Source organism: Papio anubis, chromosome 6 (genome assembly GCF_008728515.1).
Source record: "Papio anubis isolate 15944 chromosome 6, Panubis1.0, whole genome shotgun sequence".
Taxonomy (NCBI): Eukaryota; Metazoa; Chordata; class Mammalia; order Primates; family Cercopithecidae; genus Papio; species Papio anubis.
In genome coordinates, this window is record NC_044981.1 from 65504711 (window position 1) to 65529196 (window position 24486).

General features: G+C 38.0%; 1 protein-coding gene across 2 annotated transcripts in view; it reads right to left on the minus strand.

The window, feature by feature from the left end:
• Window positions 1-218: 218 nt before the first annotated feature.
• The window catches only part of COL9A1 (collagen type IX alpha 1 chain), a 99762-nt gene continuing 75494 nt past the window's right edge, over window positions 219-24486 (minus strand). Inside the window, exons 34-39 of one of the 2 annotated variants that reach the window (XM_003897790.5) lie at window positions 23348-23380; window positions 18990-19136; window positions 18735-18789; window positions 16786-16974; window positions 10119-10196; window positions 219-1186 (exon numbers count right to left, since the gene is read on the minus strand). In XM_003897790.5, the coding sequence (XP_003897839.2) occupies window positions 1002-1186; window positions 10119-10196; window positions 16786-16974; window positions 18735-18789; window positions 18990-19136; window positions 23348-23380 (687 nt within the window). In that variant the 3' untranslated portion in view covers window positions 219-1001. The remainder of the gene's footprint in view (window positions 1187-10118; window positions 10197-16785; window positions 16975-18734; window positions 18790-18989; window positions 19137-23347; window positions 23381-24486) is intronic. The other variant, XM_003897791.4, reaches the window with a different exon arrangement.

Genomic DNA, 24486 nt, shown 5'->3' on the forward strand with positions numbered 1-24486 from the left:
CATACACACTAAAACACACACACACACACACACACACACATCTCTCACAGGGTAACACCCTCTGTGGAACAGCTTTTTAAATTATTCTATGTGGAAAAAAACACTAATATTATAAAATACACCTATAGAACCAGTAGTTAAGTAATGTTTAATGTATCTAAATAAGCTCAGTAGCTTCTTTTCATTGAACATGATTATTTATAAGAAAACATGCAAGAGATTAAGAAACCATATTTATTTCTTCTTTGGTACAACCAGAGATGTTACCTCAAACCTTTAAAATAAATAATCTCATCAATAAAATTTGTGAATGCCAGAGTATTAAAATTATTTCTTTGCTTTCACATAGAAGCAGTCAAAATATTAACAGGTTTGGGGTACAGTACATACAGTTCAACAAAAGTTCAGGCTGAAGAAGAAAACCAATACGTGACATAAGGAAATCATTTTGGGCGATGTAGCCCTTTCTTACTCCAGAGACAGCACATGGATGGGATTTTAAGCACCAATTCTATTGAATGTAGTGGGGTTTTTTTCATAACTAGTCTAGTAATCCTCTATATAACTGAAACAATAATCTGAGAACAACATCTAAATGAAAATAACTACTGCAACTGAGGTAAACCAAACAGTTGTTTTTGTTTATTGGCACAGTGGCCCACGTAAGACACATAGGTATAGCACACTAAAGCTCAAGATCCTGGGAACAGGAGTATAAATTTACTCAAGGGAGGTGTTTGGTTTTCTTTCTTTTTTTTTTTTTTTTTTTTTTAACTGATGACTCTGCTGTCTTCCCTCCAAGGGAAAGGAAAGAGAACTTACTGAATAGCACCGTTCTTCTAAATGTGATTGTCAAGTAGGACTTCCGTAATCATGCTGAAGGTAATACATTGTAATCATGCTGAAGGTAATCATCTTTGCCCCAGCTTTGGGTGGTGTTTCTCCCCCAAGCTCCTTCACCAGGCGTGGTTCATGCAGAGAGTCATGCGGCACAAGGCCTTTCACGGGTCAGGCCCTTTGATAAATGCTCGCTGACCAGCCTGCATGGTGCAGGAGGCTGGCTCACAGAAACCGGGAAGCCCAGGAGGTCCCGGGGGTCCAGGCACGCCAGGAATTCCTGCCACCCCGGGGGGGCCTCGTTCACCGTCTCGGCCATTTCTCCCATAGCTGGCAGGGCCTGGGTCACCTGAAACACACAGAAGATTGCACATGTGAGCAGGAGAATCCTCATCAATGCAAACTGGCAGAGGGCACTGGACCCTCACAGCTCAGCAGTGCTCAGATAAGGGGCTTAACAAACGCTTTTGGAAACGATGGATGATGACTGGTGATGATTGGTGATGAAGATGATGATGATGATGATAATAAGATCCCTTCCTTGGACTTGGGTTTTCTTGGAAATAAAAAGTAGAAAGAGACCTTAGTGTCTCTAACCCACATTTCCATCAGTAGAGCGGCACTGTGCACCATGGTAGCCTCCAGCCATAGGTGTCTGTTGAGCGCTGAAATGTGATGAGGCCAAATGGAGATGAACTAAGTATCAAACACACCTGGATTTTAAAGACTTCATATGAAAAAAAATGGAAAATAGTTCATTAAAAAGTTTTGTGCCTATTACATGATGAAATGATCTTTTGCACACAGTGGGTTAAGTAAACTATATTGTTAAAACTAATGTCACCTGATTATTTTTACCTTTTTCATGTGGCCACTTGATTTAAAATCATACATGCAACTCACATTTGTGGCTCACATTGTATTTCTTTTGAATGCAAGTAGCAGTATTCCTTACTTCTAATAGTTGAGCAACATCTGGGCAGGGAGAAGTATAGTTTAGTGGTTAAAAACACAGGTTTTAGAGACAAATAGCTTTACATTCTAGCCCTATCATTTATGAATAATGTGACATTAGCAAGTCACTAATCTCTCAGTTTCTTCATCTACAAGATGCTATAATGTCTTCTTAATAATTAAATTCAGGCCAGGTGCAGTGGCTCACGCCTATAATCCCAGCACTTTGGGAGGCCAAGGTGGGCGGATCACCTGAGGTCAGGAGTTCGAGACCAGCCTGGCCAAAATGGTGAAACCTCATCTCTACTAAAAATATGAAAAAATTAGCCAGGCATGGTGGTGTATGCCTGTAGTCCCACCTACTTGGGAGGCTGAGGCAGGAGAATTACTTGCACCCGGGAGGCAGAGATTGCAGTGAGCCGAGATCACGCCACTGCACTCCAGCCTGGGCGACAGAACAAGACTTCATCTTAAAAATAAAAATAATAACAATAACAATTAAATTCTACAATTGAAAGCACCTGATAAGTAGGGGCTATTATTATAATTATTGAGATATTATTGATTAATATCTTTTAGAAGGCTGTGCCATGTGCCCTACAAAATTTCATGATATTTTTCTCATGAAGGGTGACCCCAACATGAACTTTGCCATAGCAGGTTCTTTGGGGGACATTTCTTGCTTGTCTTCCTTTTGTCGTGTTTAAGGGTTGTACGTTGCCCTCAATGGGGCACACTCTCTGAGGCACAGCACCCCATAACAAAGAGGAATGTCTGCTGAATGTTTACCCCAATGCACCAGCAGCACTTTCACACAATCATTGCAAAAGTGGTGATAAGAAATCGTGTAAAACAAATTGTGTATGCCAAAATAATGTAGGGATCTTCATTCCATCTCAGCCATCTTAACTTGGTCTTTCAGCCAAAAAGCTGGAAGCCAAATCCACATGTTCAACTACATATTTGCTTATATTTGGTTACTTTCCTTCTTTCTCTGTGGTTTTTACTTTTCTTTTTCTATTTGAGTAATCTTATTACATGTCTTTTGTTGGTCTTACTATAGTAATATGGTCTTATTCAGTGGTCTTATTACATATATCTCACATACTTTTAGAAAGAAGGTAGGTCAGAGATCTCGTTTTACGTAACATCTCATTCTTCCTCTGCTGCATACACTTCGATCCACACAAAGCAATGTCATAGGGCAATATATTAATAAGTTTTAAGGGGGAATAATTATCTTTGAATAATTATCCATCTCGAAGCTATAGATAAACAGAGATGTAAGTCATTTTCCCTAATTTACCCCATACACTTTCATTCAACTATACCTAGTTAGTATGAAGCAAACCATTATGTGTTTTCTTTTAATGATGAGGCCCCTGAGAAAGCGTCTCCCTAATCCCCAGCATCTGTAGATAAAGCTGTAGCAGAACGATGCCTTCAGCAGCACCTGTTAAGATCCTTAACACCAGATGCAGTTAAAGGTGAAGTTGGTTTTTTTTAAGGTTTAAACGATGAGCCAGATCTAAATCTGATTTTCATGCACCTTATCAGTAGGAATGTCCCCACTGAGACACACCAGGTGTGCCTTAAAATCAAATCAAGTTTAGGAGACGGAAATGCCCAGAGAAGAGGTAGAAAACCAAATGAGCACAGGGGCTGGGATGGTCACTTAGACCAGGGGTGGGCAAACTTCAGCTCATGAGCTAAATCCTGGTTTTGTAAATAGTTTTATTAGAACACCACCATGGCCATTTGTTTACATATTGTCTGTGGCTGCTTTGGCATACCAGGGCAGAGTTGAGTAGCTGCAATATGGTGCCCATAGCCAAATAATCTGATCCTTCACAAATAAAGTTTGCTGATCCCTGATGTGATAAAGAAATGAGCCTGGATTAAGAAATTCCCCCACTGTTTTTATGAGATGGAAACGTAAAGGACAAATGCAATGAAATTTGGCCACTAATATTCCACATAAGTGTTGGGGAGACCAAAGGGAGGAGTGAGGCCTGTGGTGAGCTGGAAAGTGGATGCAGGCAGCAGCTCTTCTCCAGCTAACAGCTGCCATCGGCGAATACAGGCCAGTGTTGCCAGAACTTCTGATAATTTTCAAGAGAAGCCAGGAAGCTGAGTTTTTAAATAAATATCTCCCAATGTTTAAATGTTAGCAACCAATTCAATTTTTTTTCAACATTTGTAGAGCCAACCAAAAACCTTAAGTTTAAGAGAATTCATTCTCTAATACACAAACAATATTAAAAAGCAGAAGGATAGCTTTTTAGATTTTCACATTTGGTTCCCCATCAACACACTCCAGGAGAAGTTTTTCTTTTTCTTTTTAACCTTGCTGAGTTTATTCCAAATTTCTGCTTATCCTCTGAGGGAAGGGTTGATGAAGCCATCCTGTCTACCCTTGATTTATTTTATGAAACGTGCATCTCATCCAATTCTGCCTTTGCCAAATGCAGCAATTTACCACTTTGGAGCTTTGGATGATGTCATCATCATCATCACCAACGCTTAATGAGAATGCTTTCTCGTTTCCATGTGCCATACACTATGCTCATTACTGAGCCCATTTTTCTCATGTATAAACTGAGAGTTAGGAAGATCAAATAATTGTCCATAGTCATATAGCTAGAAATGAAGACCCTTAGCCACTGCACTAATCTAACTGCATTTTTCCACCTATTGATTTTTTAACTCTGTGGAAGGGTGTGGAGGTGTGTGGCAGGGTGTGTGTGTGTGTTGTCATTGTTTTGTGTGTGTGTGTTTGTTTTTAATTCCTTGGGCCTGAGTTGACCAGGAAGTAGACAGAGGCACAAAAACAAAGAGCAGTATTGATTTTTGCAGAGCTCTAATGATCATAAGAAACTAAGATATTTTTCTGAGGTTTTGCCCTGTAGAAATACCAGAGAAAAAACCGCCTTAACATAGCAGATTGTCAGGCTCTGGAGAGTCCTGAATCAGGGCCTTTGCTCTCATGGATGTTCTGAACTATGTGGGAGCCTCAGTTGGGTGACACTATGTCCACAGTCCACATCACTCAAAAAGTGAAGCTGACTCATAACTGTTCACAAAATGGGCATAAATGGTTAGTCCAGCAGCTGCATTAATGAGTATCTACCAACTGCTTTGTAACTCTTTAGAAAGAGAAAGTGTGGATCTAAAGTGTTATTCTGCTCTGCCTGCCTCATGTGTGTGATACTTACACTAACTGCCTAATGATTACATGGTTTTCTGAAATGTCAAGGACCTATAAAAATGTTGAATGCTCCCAATACAAAGAAATGATAAATGTTTGAGATGATGGATAGACTAATTACCCTAATCTGGTCATTATATAATATTTCCATTGAAACATCACTATGTATCCCATAAATATGTGTAACTATTATATGTCAATTAAAATAAAATATTTAGAAATGTTATTGCCAAACATTTCATGGTTTTTAAAAAAATTATTATTATTTATTTAAGAAATGAGTATCTATATCATTCTCTATAAAACCACTAGAGGGTAGTCAAGTTACACTGACGGAAGCCAATCCTGGCTGGCTCATTCTGGAGGCAGCCCCTTACCTAATACATGCTATGGAATAAAAGGGACTGTGTATACAGCAAAAAAATAAAATAAAATAAAATAAAGTGAATAATTTTCATATTAAATAGGGTATTTCATAATTAATCTACTGGTTATGTAGACTTTTTGTATGTACCAGGACTTTCTTATATTTCTTGAGCTTAATGTTGTGGTATTTGACAAAGCAGTATATGTTTAAGGAATTGTAAATTGGTTTATGTAAGGCCCAGCAACCAAATAAAACAGCTGCAGCAATGGAAATTGAATAACTAGGTACTGAAAAACTTAGCCCAGAACTGAATGTGTGCGTGTGTATTTTTCCACTCAATAGTCTCAAGCAAAGCTCACCTTTCTGCAGACTTTGCACAAGAAAAACAAATATTCTTACAATCTAGTATAGCCCAGCACAAAGCCAGCTATAACTTCCATGTCCAAGAGGCAAAAAGCATCTCAGCTCACAAGTCACTTTCCTGGTGTTCACATTCAAATGATTTGTCATTTAATGTATGTTTTGCCCCAGTGAGTGCACAAAGAGGAAATCAGGACTCATTATTATTAATAAATATGTTCCTTTAAAATCCTCAGAGTGACAAGGAACTAGTCCCAAATGGGCAAGTTTGGTGGCAGCAGACAGAGAGAGACCTATAAGACAACCAACCAAGCAATAACACTGGCTGACCTGTGGCACAAAACTGAAGGTGGGGGAGACTAAAGTTCCAGGGATTGCTAATGTGATCCACGTAGCTCTGCAAGAGAGGCAGAGAAAGAAGCAAGACACCCAGCAGTTATGGGACATGCCCAATTCACATGTCTAGGTTACAAAGAAAAACTAATCGTATGATTGGACAGACAGCCAATCATTCTGTCCACTTTGTGAACACAGACTCAGGAAGCATGAATATGTCTTGTTATTACCTGAGAGACTTTTGTCAGGACATGAATTTAAGAGTCTGTATTTTCTCAAATATATTATGAAAAAGGAAGCAACAATAATAATAGTTAAATTTGCAGAGTGTCTGTTTGCCATATGCCAGGCTTTACATGTTCCAAGAGCTTTACATGTATTAACATGTGCATATATGCTCTAAATACAAGGTAGGCATGGTGATTTCCATTCACAGAAGAGGAAACTGAAGCACTTCGAGGTAAAATAATAGTGCATAAGCCCCTGGCAGCCTGGCTCCGTGTCTGCACTTCTTAAATATTTGCCCAGCCTACTCCTGGCTGTGAGAAACAAACTAGATTGTGTATGTGTACTTTTTAAACAACAAAGCACTGTAGCCAAAATAATCATCAATGTAATGGTTATAATAATAACCTGTGTTCCATAACAAGCAATGTAGCATTATGTCTCTACAGGGCATGTAATACTTAACACTGAACAAACAGAGATAGAGCATTGGAGAGGGGAGACAGGGAATTAAAACTGTCCAGAAAGAATACAGGAACTCTAACAACTGATAGAAAATGATGATATTAGTTACATCATAAAAAAATATGTTAAATGCCTTAGCACAAAGAATGATCCAACTATCTTTTTTTTATTCAGGAGGATTTGAGCCCCAAATCCAACAATAGAAACAACAAAGAAGGTTGCAGAATATGCTGTTCTGCAGGTTCTTTCTTTCTTTTTTTTTTTTTAGGCTCTTTCTTTTAGGTAAGATGTGTATTTATCTAGAAGGTTCCAGACAAATCCCTGCACAAAATCTGGTTGAAGGTCCCTCAGGCCTTAAAGTCGAATTAATAATATGTTTGTGAGAGATCAGAAATCACATTCCTAGACACATTCAAGCTCTACCAGGAAATAAAAAGCAGTCTAGCCTCAGTGGACAATTAACCAGTGAAATGATGTACTGCTACCCAGTACTTTGCATTTGTGATTTGGAGTTGAAGTAGACTTTCATGGAGAGAAAGTCTGAGGCATCGGGGCGGTGCTGATTTAGAGAAGAGTAATATATTACTGCTGATCAAGAGCAAGAGAAAAAAGCTGCAAGGGCTGAACTGGGGCCCAGCTTTGCCCTCAGCTCTCCTTGATCCACCTTAAAAAGCAAAAAGTGGGCTTGCTTTATTAATAATAGTACCAACAGCCAACATTTCTTGAGCGCCTACTGTAGCCAGGAACTGTCTTAAGCAATTTACATGGATTGAGTTTCTTTATTTCTCAGAAATACACTATCAGAGAGGTGTCCTTGTTATCACTGTTTTACAAATGGGAGAACTGAGGTGCAGAGAAATTAAGTAACATGCCCAATGTCATAAAGTTAGTTAGTGGCAGAGTCAAAATGTGAACCTGGGATGTCTGAATTGTAGAAGCCACTCTTCAAACAGCCCACTTTCGGGTACTAGCTTTAAGGGAGGAATGACCCAAAAAGCTCTTGTCAGGAACTTGACTGACTTGAGCATACGCACGGTGTCAACAAGAGAACATGGGCCGACCTTGAAACCCAAGCCCTCAGCTGGTGCTTTCACCTGCGAGCTACACGAGGACACTGCGCCAAAGCGCAGAAAACGACCCAGCAGCAGACCCCTCTTCTCTGGCATCTGTGCTTTTGAAAGTTAGCCTATATTCCTGAAAAATAATCTGGAACTCAGATTTTTCACTAAACAATGTCAGATATCCTCTCAATTAAAAGGTAGCAAAAGTCTAAAAAAGGAAGGCTACCGAGGTTGAGACATGAGTAACCATAACAAGGAAATCAAGAAAGAAGAGTAAGCTGGGAGGTGAGAAGGATGAGAGACAATCAGAGCTGATGGGGAGAGATCAGAGGAGGGCGACGATTTTGGAGGTGATCCTAGGAAAAGAGGGGCAAGGACCGACCAAAGGAAGAAAGGAAAAGGAAAACAGAAAGGACAGGTATTAAGAGTCCCCTGGAAAAGGGAGTGCACAAAATGTTTTAACAATTCAGATTTAAGATCAAATCCAAGATCAGCTGAAATTAATCATTTTGTTTATAAGTGATCCCAGGGAGGTCTGCAGATGATGATCTTGTCCTACCTCACAATTTGCTTACACGTGGATGGTCTGCTGTTCTAAAAAGCAATCAGGGAAGCCCCTCCGGCTGGGCACCCCGTTTGCGCCCCCATCAACTCGGCTCCTGAAAATGGTTTACTGCAGGTGGGAGATAATGTGCTCCTGACAGTCTGGGACACAGCACACATGGAGCTGATCTTCCTCCATCTTCTCATCTTTTCATTGAAAATGTGGCTTACCAATAGATTTTTTTCAAAGTAAGAATCCCTAGAAACCAGAATACTTTTTCAATAAAGGAAAATGTTGCCAATAGTGCAAGTCACTGGTTCAAGAACTGTTAAGTGATTTGTCAATAAAATGAGAAAAGAAGTTATTAGGCTATCTCATAAATATATAGATAGTTAAGTAAATTGTGATGATAATATGTTATCAGCCTCAAAACTTCCTATTCCTACCACTGGTGACAGAGACAAACACCGTTAGTAAATTCTATTTCCTTTTCCTCTCCTCTAAACACCAATCAATGAATCCAAGCTTTACCACATATTAAAATCTTCTCTAAATCCCATTTAAGCCAGATTTTCCCTTCATTTCTAATCATAAATCTTCCATTTCCAATTATAAAAATTTATCAATTTGTGAAAACATTTTGACGAGCCCATGAATCAGTTTTAGAAAGGCAGTGTTTGAGTTATCTCCACACATTCATGTTTTTTAAAAAAATATTTTAATGAGAACGCAATCCCCAGAAGCAATGAAATGGATAATTGGAAAGCAATGATGTTTTTGGCTACAATTATAGCTGCGATTAAATACATCAGCCTCTGGCAGAATTTGAAAATTGTAATTTCTTTTCCTAAACTTCCCTAAACCAAGTTTTCCCAAACCATTGTGGAAGCAAATATCATCTCAATTCTCCTCAGCAACAGACCCCTAGGGCTTTGGGGGCCTTCCTAAGCCACTGCCTCCACACAATAAGAGAGCGTTTGCTGGAAAGTTGAGCACCATTCATGCCCTTAAACTGAACTGGCTTTTGGCCCTGCTATGCTGCCTCTGTGCTTGGACTTGTAAGTCATTTCTCAAGGGATGAGTGTGTTCCAGCCTGGACTCTGGTGACAGGGTAGCCAGTGTATAAAGAGAACAGAAGGCCCAGTGACAGACTCTGGGCCCTTCACACAGGGGCTACCCTGTCACCTCAGTTGACGCAGCTGTGATGTGTGGCTTGCGTGTGGCTCTTAGTGGTTATGAGTAGGAATGTTCAGTTTTGTATTTTCTTTCTTTCTTTTTTTTTTTTTTTTTTTTGTGGATGTGGGGTTTTGGAGGGTGTTTGTAAGGGGAGCTTTTAAAATAAAATTTCGGTTACTTTTTGTGCAAGAGATTAAAAACTGGTTAATTTTCCTACTGCTCTGGCATTTTAGATTAAAAAAAAAAAAAAGGAAACTATCACCTGCTTTAGAAATAGATAGGATCCAATGTATTTAGAATTTTATAACAAGTGCATTGTGCCTGGACCTTGACACTATTTTTCTTGAAGCATTTAAGGAAATTAGTATTTCAAGTCCTGATACCTATTTTCTGACAAAGAATACAGATATGATTTACAGATCATTCTTTACTAAAGCTGGTCTTGAAAAATCTATGCTAGCCATTCTGAATAACTAATATGCTTAAGTGATCAAATAACAATTATTTTGAAAGTTTATTCAATTCAGGCCGTCGACTTGCTACCAATTTGGCTACCTCCTCTTCTCAGCTATACAGCACACTTACCTGGGAGACCTACAGCTCCAGGCAAACCTTTGGGACCTCTTCCTGGAGGGCCACGCTCCCCCTTTTCTCCCAAGTCACCTGCATTACATTAAAGAAATGTTATTTTTCTGCATATCTATAAAAATAAACTTCCGTATCTTTAAACTTTAAGCAAATCTAAAATTCAGAAACCAAAAGGTCATGAAATTGCCATAAACTAGATTGTAGTGAGTATGCAGCAAGGCAAACATCAAGTTCATCCTATTAATAGATCTAAGGGGGGAAAATCAAATTATTATATTCACAGATACTGGAATGACATTTGACTTAATTGAACACACATTCTTGATAAAACATTCAATAAAATAAGAACCAATGACCACTTCCTAAACATGAAAAATAAATCTATCTTAACCCAAAAGTTAGCATAATGCATAATGGAAAACACAAGAATTAGTTCCACTACAATCAGAACAGTATAAAGACACCTACTTTATCACTATTATATAACATTTGGTTTGAGGAATTAAAACTATCTCTATTTTCAGGAGATATGAATATATATCTTAAAACTTTAGAAAGTTAATAACTCAAAAACTACTACAAACAGTAGCATTCAGTCAACTAGCAGGGTACAAAATTAATATATGGAAATTATAACTTTATATATATTAACACAACCAGTAATAAGACATAGTAGAAAAGACACCATTTATAATAACAATTAAAATATTAAACAACGATGAATAAAACTAATCAGAAATAGGCAAGTCCAACATGACAAAAGGTTTAACATTTCTAAAGGACACCAGAAGACTTGAAAATCATTCTTAAATAGAAATGACATCATCATAAAATGTTGCCAGTTCTCCCCAAGCTGAATTTTCATCATGATCTTAATAAAAATACAAACCCATTTTTTATCAGAAAAGAAGATCCTGAAGTTTGTATAGAAAACACATAAGCCAGAGTAAGCCACAAAAACTCCATAAAGAAAAGCAACATGAAGGGAATTAATTTGACCAGATATTAAATCAACTAAAATGTGTGGTGTTGGTCTCTGAATACACAGACCAGTGAAACAGAATAGAAAGCCCAAAAAGTAGGCCCAAATACATACAGGATTTGGGTTTATAATGAAGGTGGTGTCTTAAAGTGGGAAAAAGTTGAACAATTCAGTAAATGGAACTGGAAGAAGTGAGTAAAGAAAAGTTAGATCTATACCTCACACCCTATTCCAGGATAAAATACAAATGGATCAAGTATTTAAGTGTAAGTTAAGAATCAAAAGATAACAAGGGAGAATTATGACCTCAGATTGGCCTTTTTATTAAGATGCAAAATATGTAAAGTTCCTAAAATCAATACAAAAAGGCCAACAACATAACAGCAAAAATAAATAAATAAATAAATAACCAAAATACATGAGCAGGCATGTCACTAAAAGGAAGTAAAAATGGCTCTTAAAAATATGAAAAATTCCCTGACTTCACTCTCATAACAAAATAAATGCAAATTGTTTAAAAAAAAAAAAAAAAGGATGCTATTTTAACCTATAAGATCGGCAAAAATTCCAAAGTTCAATTAAACATATACTAGCAAGTCTGTGGAAAATGCACTGTCATGAATTGCTGATAAGAGTATAAATTTGGACAATCCCATTGGAGGGTAATTTGACAATAGCTATCAAAATTTTTTACCCAGCAGTTCTACTTCTAGGAATTTATCATAGAGATAGAGATGGAATGTATGCTGCTATTTTATACAAAAATGAAATACCTACAATGGTGTTCACTGTGGCCCTGCTATAATAGCAGAAGGTTGGAAACAATCTCTGTCCATGAAAAGGTTAAATACATTACAGAACTTCCACACAATAGAACACTATGCAGCTGTGAAGAAATAGCCAGGAAGCTCTTTGGAATGGTCTCCATGTCATACTGTTCAGTGAAAAAGGCAAGTTCCAGAACACTTGCTAAAGAACAATATGATTCATTTTTAAAAGGATGTAGAAAAAATACATATTCATGTATCCTTATATAGAATTGCTTATAAGGATATGTAAGAAAAGAATAGTATTGATTCCCTAGTGGGAAGGAGAAAGGAAATTAGGCAGATAGGAGGCAGGGATGGGAGAGAAACTTCACTAAATACTGTTTTTACACGTTGTTAATTTTTGGAACTGTATAAATTTAGTATTATGAAATATAAATTAATCAATCTTAAAAACATAAAGTGTGTTGTCACAGTGTCTACATTTCACTACTGACTCATTGTTTATGGGGAACATACTTTGGATTGCAATGAACCATGTGAATTTGCAAGACATTTACAAGACAGTTGATTGAAATTGGGGATTTAGCGGGGACGGAACAAAGTCGCATTAATTATCCCAGCCCCTAAAGATACCAAACCCAGCAACTTGGCTCATTAACAAAATGCGTTGTTGCCTTAGTTAACTGGTCCTAAATGGTGTCTGCTGCTCTTTGCTGAAGGCATTATCCCATTATTCCGGTAGTACAGTAGTATATCATTATTCTACTATGCTGTTAGAAAATGCAATGGCACCTTGCAATAAATTCTATCCAGACCATTTTTTCCCAAACATTTGTATCAACTTAGCCTCACTCAACATTAAGTCAAATTTGTTCTAATTTTAAAAACAAAGTCATGTACACAACAAAAATAGAAAAAATATCTGTATAACTGTCTGCACTCAGATAGTCAAAGATCTCTAATTCTGAAGTGAATATTTAGTCACCATACTTTGATTTTAGCTGTGAATGTCTTTACGTGAATGTTTTTATGATCAACTACATTTCACCACATTTCAAAACAATTTAAATTTATATAAATACTATGAAGGATTGAACTCAGGTTGAACTCATATTTATATAAGCTAGTTTTTTTTAACACTCATCATCAATATGGAATATTAGGAAGATATGACAATTAACATCTTATAAACTAATGGCATAAGCATTCTTGTTAACTTGGTAATTCGAGTGTCGTATCACTATAATTCTGGAGGCTGGAAATGAGAACAGACTCTCTAAATGTGCCACATTTTCTGAAGATATGAGATGAACATTATAAATTAAAGTGTGGCTTTTACACTGATAGTAAAAGCTAAACTTGTTTGTACATTTTAGCACGAAGCCACACCAACTTTTAATGTTGCTTCAAGGAATAAGACCAGTGTCTTTCTTGTGATTATGTCTTTGGTTATCAGTCAGAGAAAAACAAGTTTTAAGATGAGCTCCAAAACAGAGCCCATTTGGCAAACTGCCACGCCACAGCAAACCCGGCATACAGGTTGGTTCCATCGACAAGGTTAATCTACTACTTCAAACCCTGGTCATGTCTTCTTTTGAGATGTACAAAAACCAGCTCAGCGAACTAAAGGTCCAGCTGTGTTATCCTCCTCAGTCAAAAAATATGCATAAAGAGCTTGTAAAATAAGCTTTAGATAATGTATAGAGAAAAATACACAGCTTGAGCAGAAAAACAGCTCATTATAAATGAGTGGAAATTCTCATTGCTCTATAGTTGCTATTTATTTCATTTATTCACGAGCTATCATTGATGCTCTATCTCCATGTAAACAGATTATCACTGAGAAAGGTGTTAGTCATAATCATGACACGTGTGTTTTCTCAGACTTTCATTTACATATTGCAGTGTCTGTTTGATTCACACTAAAATATCTAAAAATATACAGCCTTACTCAAAGGGACTTAAAATTAATCAAAACTGTGAATATTTTAAACTAATATTTATGACACAAAAGACCAATGTAATACCAAGCAAAGTGAACATAAGGCCAGTTAGATATCTCTCAGGTTTTGAGCCTGGGCCCTAACATTTTTGTATAGTATTGTATAAAGCATGTCAGTGAAAAACAGAAAAATTATAGACATAACCTAAGCTTTGACTATGATTTGAGGCATATTTCTACTAGCTCCTATTGAAAATGTTCTACTGTGTTCTTCAGAGTATTTTCTAGGAGAAAAACAGTGACTAAGACATAGGCTGAACTGTTCAAGCATTCATAATAAAACTTGTTTGTTATTTATGTAGCAGTTTCTCTGGAAAAAGGCTCTCAAAGTGGCTAGATGGTAGAGCAAGATTCGTACCATCCCTTCTTTACCAGGGATGGGGAAAAAAGCCAACAAGCAATACTGAAATACATCTCTCCTCTAACTGACTGAAAATTTAGGTTTCAAGATGGTGGAATGTTTATTCTCAGGGAAATTTCAGCTGTAACCCTTTGGATATTACAAAGCTATATGTTTTCTAATAAATACTACTATTAATGTATGTAGTGGGACAAGAAGAATCGAATCCAGCTGCCTAAAATCATACATTTCCAAAAGTATGACAGTGTTAATTGATTTTAAAAATTTAATTACCCCTCCCTGCCTCCACCCCAAATTCTCCAAAGTTAAACTGAGAGAAGACACTGCTTTAAAGGAATCTGATAACGAGAAAGGGATGGAGGAGGGTAGGGAGAAAAAAAATCCTTTGGAAAAGAGAAAAGAATTATATCACTTCATGTTATAGATTATGCCATGAATACTGAAGAAAAATTAAGCGGAAATACCTCATATGATCAAGCTATGCTTGACGAATGAACTTAGTGCTAGAGACATTTTCCAGGTTCCAAATATAGAAATTTAGTTTTCTTTCTTTCAAACTGAGGTTCATCTGCTAGAGCCAACCCAACCCAACCTAGCCAGAAGTCACTGTTGCTAAATCTTCCCCAAACAATTCACCATTGTTTCCAGTAGTTCTCAACCCTGGCTGCACAGTCAAATCACCTGGAGAATATTTTCAAATCCCAATGCCCAGGCCAACAAAATCAGAATCTCTGGGAACGGGATCCAGACATCAGTGGTTTTAAGCTCCTCAGGCAATTCCAGTGTGTAGGCAAGGCTGACAAAGGCAGCTTTAGACTGTCCTAGCTTAGCTAGTGACATTGGCATTTTCCTTTTTTAAAGAAGAGTTCTGTGACTGGCTCAAACACAGTTAAGCTCTGCCCCAAGGAGACTTCCTGTTAACCAAAGAAAATAGGGCTGTGATGTCTGTAGGCCCTATAACGCATTCCCTTTCAGTAGGAAAATGGGCAATTGCTCCACACCAGGTGCCGCAGAACCCCCAGGAGGGCCTGTTAAACTAGACAGCTAGACCTCAAGCCCAGAGTTTCTGATTCAGTGGACCCAGCATGGACCAGAGAATCTGCATTCCTAACAAGGTCCCTGGTGACACCACTGCTCCGGGGACAGCTCTTTCAGAACCACTACCCTAAAGTGAACTCAGGAAAGGCTGAGTCATCATGATCCAGCCACTTCAGCACAACAGATCCAACAAAGTCAACAATCTACCTAAGGCTGTAGCGTTTCTTAGAAATTATTTACAGAGTGAATTGAGACTAACCATAGAGAGAGCACCTAAGGCATGAGCTCCTGAACTAGTAAAGCAGGACAAACATGAATAGGTACATGACTCTTTCAAAGAAAGTGCTCAGTTCTCTTTAAGAAAAACTCTACCCTCAGTCTGCACTCTATTTGATTTTTGTCTAGCCTCCCAAAGCTTTGAAATCATGTCAGCCTTATAAGAGGTCTCAGTTAGACCCCATTTTTTTTTAACATGAAGCTCTGAACACACCAAAAAAAAATGTAATTAAATAAATTGTTCCAGCTGAAGGTCTAGTTAGCCAACTGCATCAGCAATTCATTTATAGATCCAAAAAGGCAGCTTGCTTGCCCTCTGACCATTCATACCATAATATTTATCCCTAATTGGAGCACCGCAGTACTTAAAAAAAGAAAACAAAAATCCCTCTCTTGTTTCTGATGCCATGTCTTTCTGAAGTTCCCCAGAAAGATGTCAGTCACTCATCATGACATAGAAACTACTCACTTTATTTAGTCCTCTCTGTAAATTATCTAGGGCATATACACTCCAAGCTGATGTACTTACTCCCCTCAACTAGGAGACTCCAAATGAGGCAGCCAGTTCTTCCACCAGTCCTGCTGAGTACCTAACATACTCATAGCCCCGTTCTTCTGCAAAATACTGGATGCAAGGGCTTAACTTGCTTTCAATAAAAATGGAAGGAACAAACTATCTTACGTACTAAAGAAGAAATTACCTTAGATTGTATTTCAGAGCTGAAAAAAATCCCATCAAAACTAAATATCCAATGTGATATTTTAAAAGAGGAAGCTCCAATTCATGTTTTTCTTATGTCCTATTAACACATTTTGTTAGTTTAAATAACAAATACAAACATCCTAAGGATGGTTGCCATGTTAGAGGAGCTCGACAATGACTTCAGGGTCTTAAAAAAAAAAAAAAAAAAAAAAAGCTGAATGATCGTTTACCAGATCCCATAATCTTTGTTTTGAACCATGATTGAGGTAGAGTGTAATCGAAAAAGATCAGTACTAAAAGACACAGGACTTTAATTCCAGTATTTGGTCTACTGTTGTGGTATAGCAGGGACAAGAGAATATTATATATAACAGTTTTTGAATCTTCACCATCCCTGTTGTAAAAGAGAATAATACATCTTATCTCACTGGATATTCAGAAATTGGTAAAACATAAATTCCTTGAGCTTGATACAGATTATACATCTGAAAAAGGTTGTATTCTTTGGTTCTATGTGGGCAAGATGACTTACCTTTAGGTCCCCTCAAACCAAGGGCACCAGGGGGCCCTTTAATGCCCGGAAGGCCACGCATTCCCATCTGGCCTGGGAACCCATTCTCTCCAGGAGGGCCAGGGGGACCAGGAGGACCAGGTCTTCCAGGGAGCCCAGAGGCACCCGAGTCTGGACGCTTAAGACTAGCAGCCATCTCAGCAAAATGCTCTGAAAGAGAATAAACAAAACAACCCAGAAGTGCCAGAAACATAAAAGTTATTCTAATGAAAAGAGAAGTATTCCAGATGCCTTTTTTCTAAATGTGTCACCAGATCTTCAAAACTGGTGGTAAGACATGAATAAAGTTGGATAATTTCTCTGTGGGCTTTCTGCCAGGAAGCTTTGCTGGTGCTGTTTGATGCAGCTCTCCCTGGATATATTTGGTCCTGTTGTTCTGAGACAGAGTCAGGGTGCAGGAATGGAGGTAGCAGGGACTGGCATTTACAAAAATCTTCAACTAAGGCTTTGGGGTGAATGGTGTTCTGGAAGGATGTCGTCTGAATACCAGCTGGGTATCTGAAAACCCAGGATGGGAAGACAAATGAGTTTCTTAACATAGGTGGAAGCAGATATCCAGACAGTTTTTAAAAGCCAAAGACATCGTCCAGAACTAATATTCAGACACCATTTGAGACCTCGCCTCATGTTCTTAGTTTGAAGATATTATATAAACTGAAATATCCCCAGGAGTCACAGCTTCTTATAAATCCTCCTTCTTAGAAGTTTTTTCCATGCTTGAAATAGACAGCAAACATTAAAAATAACTTGTTTCTTGGGAATGGTCAGAGTTAGTCTTAAAAATTAATAACTGTGTGGGCTTTTCCAGGAACCATTAAATAGATTCTGAATCACCCACGAAAGCCATGGCCTACAAGAAAATCTCCCCATGAAAACATTCTAAGGGAAATATTCTCATGTAATGTTTTTTAAACTTAGAGGGTAAAGGAGAAAATGAAATGGAAACAAATTTCTACCCAACATTTTTAAATTGTTTAAATGTGAGTATTCTAAATTTGCTTGTATAAGAAGAGTTCGCATCGAATCATAATTTTTTAGATATGTCATGTTTAAAACTAAAATAGACGTTCAGGACAAAATGTCTGCAATGAAGAGACCTATATTGCTTTTCAAATATAGAAGTGAACGTTTCGTTCCCATTTGGTTCTGGAAAACTTCTCAAGTCTCCTAGACAAACTAGACTGTCTAGTGAGCATACAGAAGAGTATCTCTTCATGACAAAGTTAGCTACACCAGAGTACTATCACGAACTGTAGGCTTCAATGTGACAGAACTCCTCAGCGATAGGGTGCTTTTGCACATCTTCATTTTCTGTGTGTTTTTGTAACTAGACCAATTCTGAAACAAATAACAATTGCCATAGCTACAGATACATTTTGACAAGGGTTAACAAGTATGAAAATGTGTCATAATTTTGGTAAATGCTGGTTATTGATTTTTTTTTTACATATGTGTACATGAATGGAGATAATGTCCTTATGCTTCTTATGGGCATGGAGTCTGTCATGTACTTCTCACAAAATGTAGAGAAAGCCTAGGTCAGTGCTAGGTACACACTAAGTGGTAGGGTCTTAAGGAAGGGAGAGACAACTAAGAATTTGTGTTCCAAAGGAAAAAAGCGTGTGTGTGTATGCGTGTGTGTGCACTTTGTTATAAATTAACCCCCATGGCAAAAAAAAAAAGGGCAGGATAACCAGAAGGGTAATATTTTACATTGAGGCTATGGACTATATACTATTGTGGATGCCAATAGTTGGATAAAACAGAATTGGCATTAATATTACCCTAAATATCCTGTATTTAAGGCATACCAAAAGTCACCCTTGTTTACCCTTGCATATCTACAAGAATAAAATCTTAAGAAACAAGAGTTGACGGTGGAAAAAGTCAAACCATTGTGATTTATTTACCTTGTATGACTCTCATGCAAACCTGCTTAATGTGCTGATCTGTCGGTGCTCTACCCTGTGACAGAAAAGAAAAAAAGGCAGATTATGCACGAAATCATAAAGAGAACATTGTTAAGCTGTAAACTGACAGACTCTGCAAGGAGCCAGGTGGCTGGATTTACAAGAGAACTTGCTGAGAAGCTGATGCCTAGAACAGCCCTGCTGCAGTGGGATGGAGCCTCCAAAGGGAAACCACAGAAGCTGCCCACCACTCACCGGAGGGCCCTGGACACCAGGCAGGCCGGTGGCACCCTGTTCTCCCTGCACGCCCCGGGGTCCAGGTGGTCCTCTTGGTCCTTCCACTCCAGGAAGCCCCCGACTTCCCTCAGGCCCTCTCAAGCCAGGCTCCCCAGGATTACCTGCCTGAAACACAATTGCACACTATCAAACCAGGGCTAAGCATAAAGAATGTGCCTGCTTCATACTCATACAAACACTTACATGAAATTTGGGGCTTCCTGCATTCTGCATCCTAAAAGGTGTTCTTTCAGAGGTTACAAAACCTTCACCGCAAGGTGAAGACACATAATGCCACACAACTTACACATCTTTAGAAATCTAGTTCAAGTTAACTTTCAATATATCTTTCTTTTGGCTGGGTGCGGTGGCTTACACTTATAATCCCAGCACTTGCGGCAGGCCGACGTGGGCAGATCACGAGGTCAGGAGTTTGAAACCAGGCAAGCCAATATGATGAAACCCCATCTCTACTAAAAATACAAAAATTAGCTGGGCATGGTGGTGCACACCTGTTGTCCCACCTACTTGGGAAGCTGAGGCAGGAGAATCGCTTCAACCCAGGAGATGGAGGTTGCAGGGAGCAGAGATTGTGACACTGCACTCCAGCCCGGGCGACCTAGTGAGACTCTGTCTCAAAATCATCATCATCATCATCATCATCATCTTTCTTTTGGGGATAGTTATTCTTGCAAAATGTTTATTGGAATACTACTTTTTTTAAAAAACTACATACTTTAAGTCACTTCATACTTTAAGTCACTCTCTAAGAGTAACTTAGTTTTCAATAAGCTTGTTAACATTTTCTGGCTACACAAAAGCCCCTGCATTCCTACAAAATATGTTACTTTGCGTATCACTAATGCAGCAAGCATAAAATAAAGATATTTCCAAGAACATAAGTTATTTAGCCCTTTTAACTGTTTTTAGAGAATATGAAGATGCCATGTATATCCAGGAATTACTAAATTAAATCAATGCATTTAAAATACCGCATTTAAAATGCTGCATTTAAAATATTTAACCAGGCCGAGCCCGGTGGCTCACACCTGTAATCCCAGCACTTTGGGATGCCGAGACGGGCAGATCATGAGGTCAGGAGATCGAGACCATCCTGGCTAAAGTGGTGAAACCCCGTCTCTACTAAAAATACAAAAAATTAGCAGGGCGTAGTGGTGGGTGCCTGTAGTCCCAGCTACTCGGGAGGCTGAGGCAGGAGAATGATGTGAACCTGGGAGGCGAGTTTGTAGTGAGCCCAGATCATGCCACTGCACTCCAGCCTGGGTGACAGAGCAAGACTCCGTCTCAAAAAAAAAAAAAAAATCTTGACTAAAGAAAGTTACAACTTATCTAAGTATCAAGGAAGTTAAAAAATCTAAATATTAAAGAAGTTAAAAGTAAACCATGTGTTTCCTTAGCATAAAAGCAAATACAAGTTAGATATTTTTTTCAGCTGAAAGCAGACCACTAAAAGCATTCAAAAGAATCATCTAAGATAAATGTTTTAAAAGAGACCAAATTAATTCACTTTTTGTTAAACTAAAAATTTGTTAAATTCTTCTGGTAGAATTTGTGGCAGAATAGCTCTAATGTACTGCTGCTGTTCAGAATAAGAATGAGAAGATAAAAGAACACGAGGCAACAAGGGAATGCTAGTGTTCAAGATATGAATGTTTGTAAAGCAATTTAATCCTGCTTCTTTTTCATATGCATCATTTATCTAGAAAACCTGGCTCTTTCAAATACTTTAAACTGAAGAAGGTGATGAAGCAATGCTTTTACTAGATACATCCAAATAAAGCTCAACAAATGTGCTTTTCCAATTTCTCTTTATGGAAAAGAAATTGATATTCATCTAAGTCAACTTGCCAAAGTAGTTTCTATGAAGAAATTATGGTTTAAAAGTCTTCCTGAAAGACTGTCAGCAGGACAAGGAAAAGGTATCCTATATAGAAGGCTGCAACATTGTCAGGTGCCTAGGGTGCAAAACTATAACAACCTCTTTTTTTTTTTTTTTTTTTTTTTGAGACGGAATTTTGCTCTTGTTGCCCAGGCTGGAGTGCAATAGCGCGATCTCGGCTCACTGCAACCTCCACCTCCTAGGTTCAAGCGATTCTCCTGCCTCAGCCTCCCGAGTAGCTAGGATTACAGGTGTGTGCCACCACACTTGGCTAATTTTTTGTATTTTTAGTAGAGATGAGGTTTCTCCATATTGGCCAGGCTGGTCTCAAACTCCTGACCTTGGATGATCCACCCATCTCGGCCTCCCAAAATGCTGGGATTACAGGCATGAGCCACCGTGCGTGGCCAACAACTTCTAAAAGAACCCGGAAGAGACGACAAAAATGAACTCAGAAATATACTGAAGAACTGACAGAAAACAAAGGAGACCACGACGGAGTGTATAATCCTGGTGGTAGTGACTGAAATACTGCTACAATAAGAGATGGGAACTTCCTAATGAAGAGATTAAGGGCCAATATGGCCAGGACCCTGGGTCTTTGGGAAAGAATTCCTCAACTGAGGAGTGGTATACTGAACCAGAAATCAGGTTACAGACATCGCCTACTTCACAACTTTGTCTATGCTGAAATCAATGAAGAAAGTGAAAGTCTTTGTGTTAGTAACAATTTCCCCTGCTTCTGGGACGGTAGACTTCAATTTCACTCATATTACCTGGGCAGTGTCAGGTAAGACACAGGTGGGGAAGGAGATGAATCAAGGGCTAATTCCTAATATTATATGCAAATTTGAATGCAATTAATTTATTCTTGTCACTGCACGGTTCATTAACTTTTCTTTTGTTATAGCTTGAATTCTTTCTATTGAACATTACTATTTCTAGATAGTGAAGTAGGATTTCTGTTACCAAACTCAATCAAGGTTTACTCTAAATTTTTCTCAACCTTCGACCATTTCTATTAAAAATTCTTAGGCATAAAAACGTTACTTGAAACTTGAGACATGGTTTTTAAAGGCAGGTAAGTTAATACAAAGTAATAATATTCATCTCTGCGGTTTGCAAACAGCCCAAGGCTAGGCATTGTGGCCAAGTCTGATTGGGTCCTCCTGGAGAAAGTGAAGCTGAGGATAGATCTAAATGCTTAAGTAGGAGGTAGCTAAGAGGAAGAGGAGACCAGAACAAGGTGTTAAACAGCATGTAAAAAGAACTGTAAATGGATGAAGTTCTAGGTATGTAGGAGATGAGGTTTTATCTTTTTTAAAAATCTAGATGACATTGGCTGCCATGAGGATAATATGTTGGACAGGGACAGAGAAGGGTTGAGGAGATTCCAGAAACAGGAAGGACTTGGAAACTGATGGAAGCTGGCGGTAGTGGCATTTGAGATTGAGATCTGAGCTTCATCTTTTCTCCTCATACTTTCTTAAATTCCTAATTGTTTTAGATGTGAATTCATTTCCAATTAGTAAGTCATCTCAGGTTTCCTACTAAGTGATTCTATAATTCTGAATACATCTAATCTCTAAGGACACCAGTTTAGTTTCTATAAAATGACAAAAATGAACAAGATCATTTTCTACTTCTAATAATTCTCTATTATATTTTCTTATGCATTATTCCTCTATCTTACTTCCCCATCTAGAACACATCAGAGATTAAGACAATTACTGAAATATTTTTCAATGGTATAACTGCCAATGAAATTTAGTTATACTGTTGACACCAAAAAGCACAAGTCAGTTCTTTAAAAATGACTCATTTGGAGAGGACATTAGAGTATTACTGTGTAACACTTATTGAGTCATTTACAATATGGAAAAAAAAAAAAAAACACTTCCTTTCGAGTAGTTAGTTCAAAAGGTAAATCCATTTACACAGTTGTGAGGTATTTTTCTATTGGATTAATCCATTACTTAAGGTACAAATTTAGACATTTATTTCCATGAAAGTAAGTCCTTTAAGAGTTGAATGTTGGCTGGATGCGGTGGCTCACACCTGTAATCCCAGCACTTTGGGAGGTTGAGGTGGGCGGATCACCTGAGGTAAGGAATTCAAGACCAGTCTGACCAACATGGTGAAACCCCATCTCTACTAAAAATACAAAAATTAGCCAGGCATGGTGGTGCATGCCTGTAATCCCAGCTACTTGGGAGGCTAAGGCAGGAGAATCGCTTGAACCTGGGAGGTGGAGGTTGCAGTGAGCCTAGATCACACCATTGCACTCCAGCCTGGGCGACAGAGCGAGACTCCGTCTCAAAAAAAAAAAAAAATGAATTGAATGTTATGTAATGATTTCATAAAGCTGAGCATTATATATTCTACAGCTTTATTAATAGTTTTAATTTTTTATACTATTACTGTTCACCATACTTACAGATCCCTTTGGGCCAGGTAATCCTATATCTCCCTAAATCAATAAAAGAAATTTATGTTAGAACAACGTGTTCGCATTTGATAATTTCCTGAAAAAACTTTAAAAGTTACTGTGCTACTAAAATATAGAAAACCATGAACAGATTAACTCTGGCACTGCAAAAAAAAATTAGACTCCAATTTTGGATTCTAATCTCAGCTCTACTGCTTAACTCTGTGTCCCTCTGTAAGCTATGTAAGCTATGTAGCCTCCCAGCCTTTGGCTAATTTATCTGTTAAATAAAAGGGTTGAATCAGAGCTTTCCAGGGTTTCATCCAGATCTCAAATGCTAGGTGTCGAGAATTAAAAATATGGAAGGCAAAAGATATTAAAATAGCATTCTCTTATCAAACACAACAGACATTTGGACCTGACAACTTCATTTTTGTAATTCAAACAATATTTAAAAGTCATCCCCAAAAGTCTACTAAACCAAATATGCATGATTTTATGCTTTTAAAAAAAAACCTTGAAAATTTCCTACCACTAATGCTAGAGATAAATTCAGCTCGTGTTGGCATATCAGCTTACCTCCACTACAAAACAATGATTTAAAACATCACGTGACCCTATAAAATGAACAATTTTAACAGAAGATGAAACTGGAATAATCCTCTTATGAATTTACTTAATAGTTGGGAAGCTTTGACTAATTTAGATGTTACATTTATATTAGCTCTAAATCCTGAAAATAAGAATAAAACAACATTACTAGAATTTTTTCCCTGCCCTACAAGGTCTCTGAAACTGTTTTCTGTAAAATCTATTACACTACCCCAAAAGACCAAAACATAAGCTTCTACATTAAGTCACATTAGTCTGTGTCAAAACCATAATGATGAGCCTGCAAACCAAGCAGCTCCAGCAGTGGAGAGAACTTGTTCTCATTTGTATTCCTTTCCTAGAGATTAGGCAGCAGCCTCCTCTGGAGATGGAGGTCACTTCTTTGGAGGGTTTTAGACTAAAGAGATTACCCTTGGTCAGATTTGTGAGTCACAGCTTTCTAACTATAATAAAACTTGAATATTGTTTTCATGATAGAGCACTATTATTCATAGACTTTCTATAGTCATGTAAGAATCACCTTGAATGTCTAGACA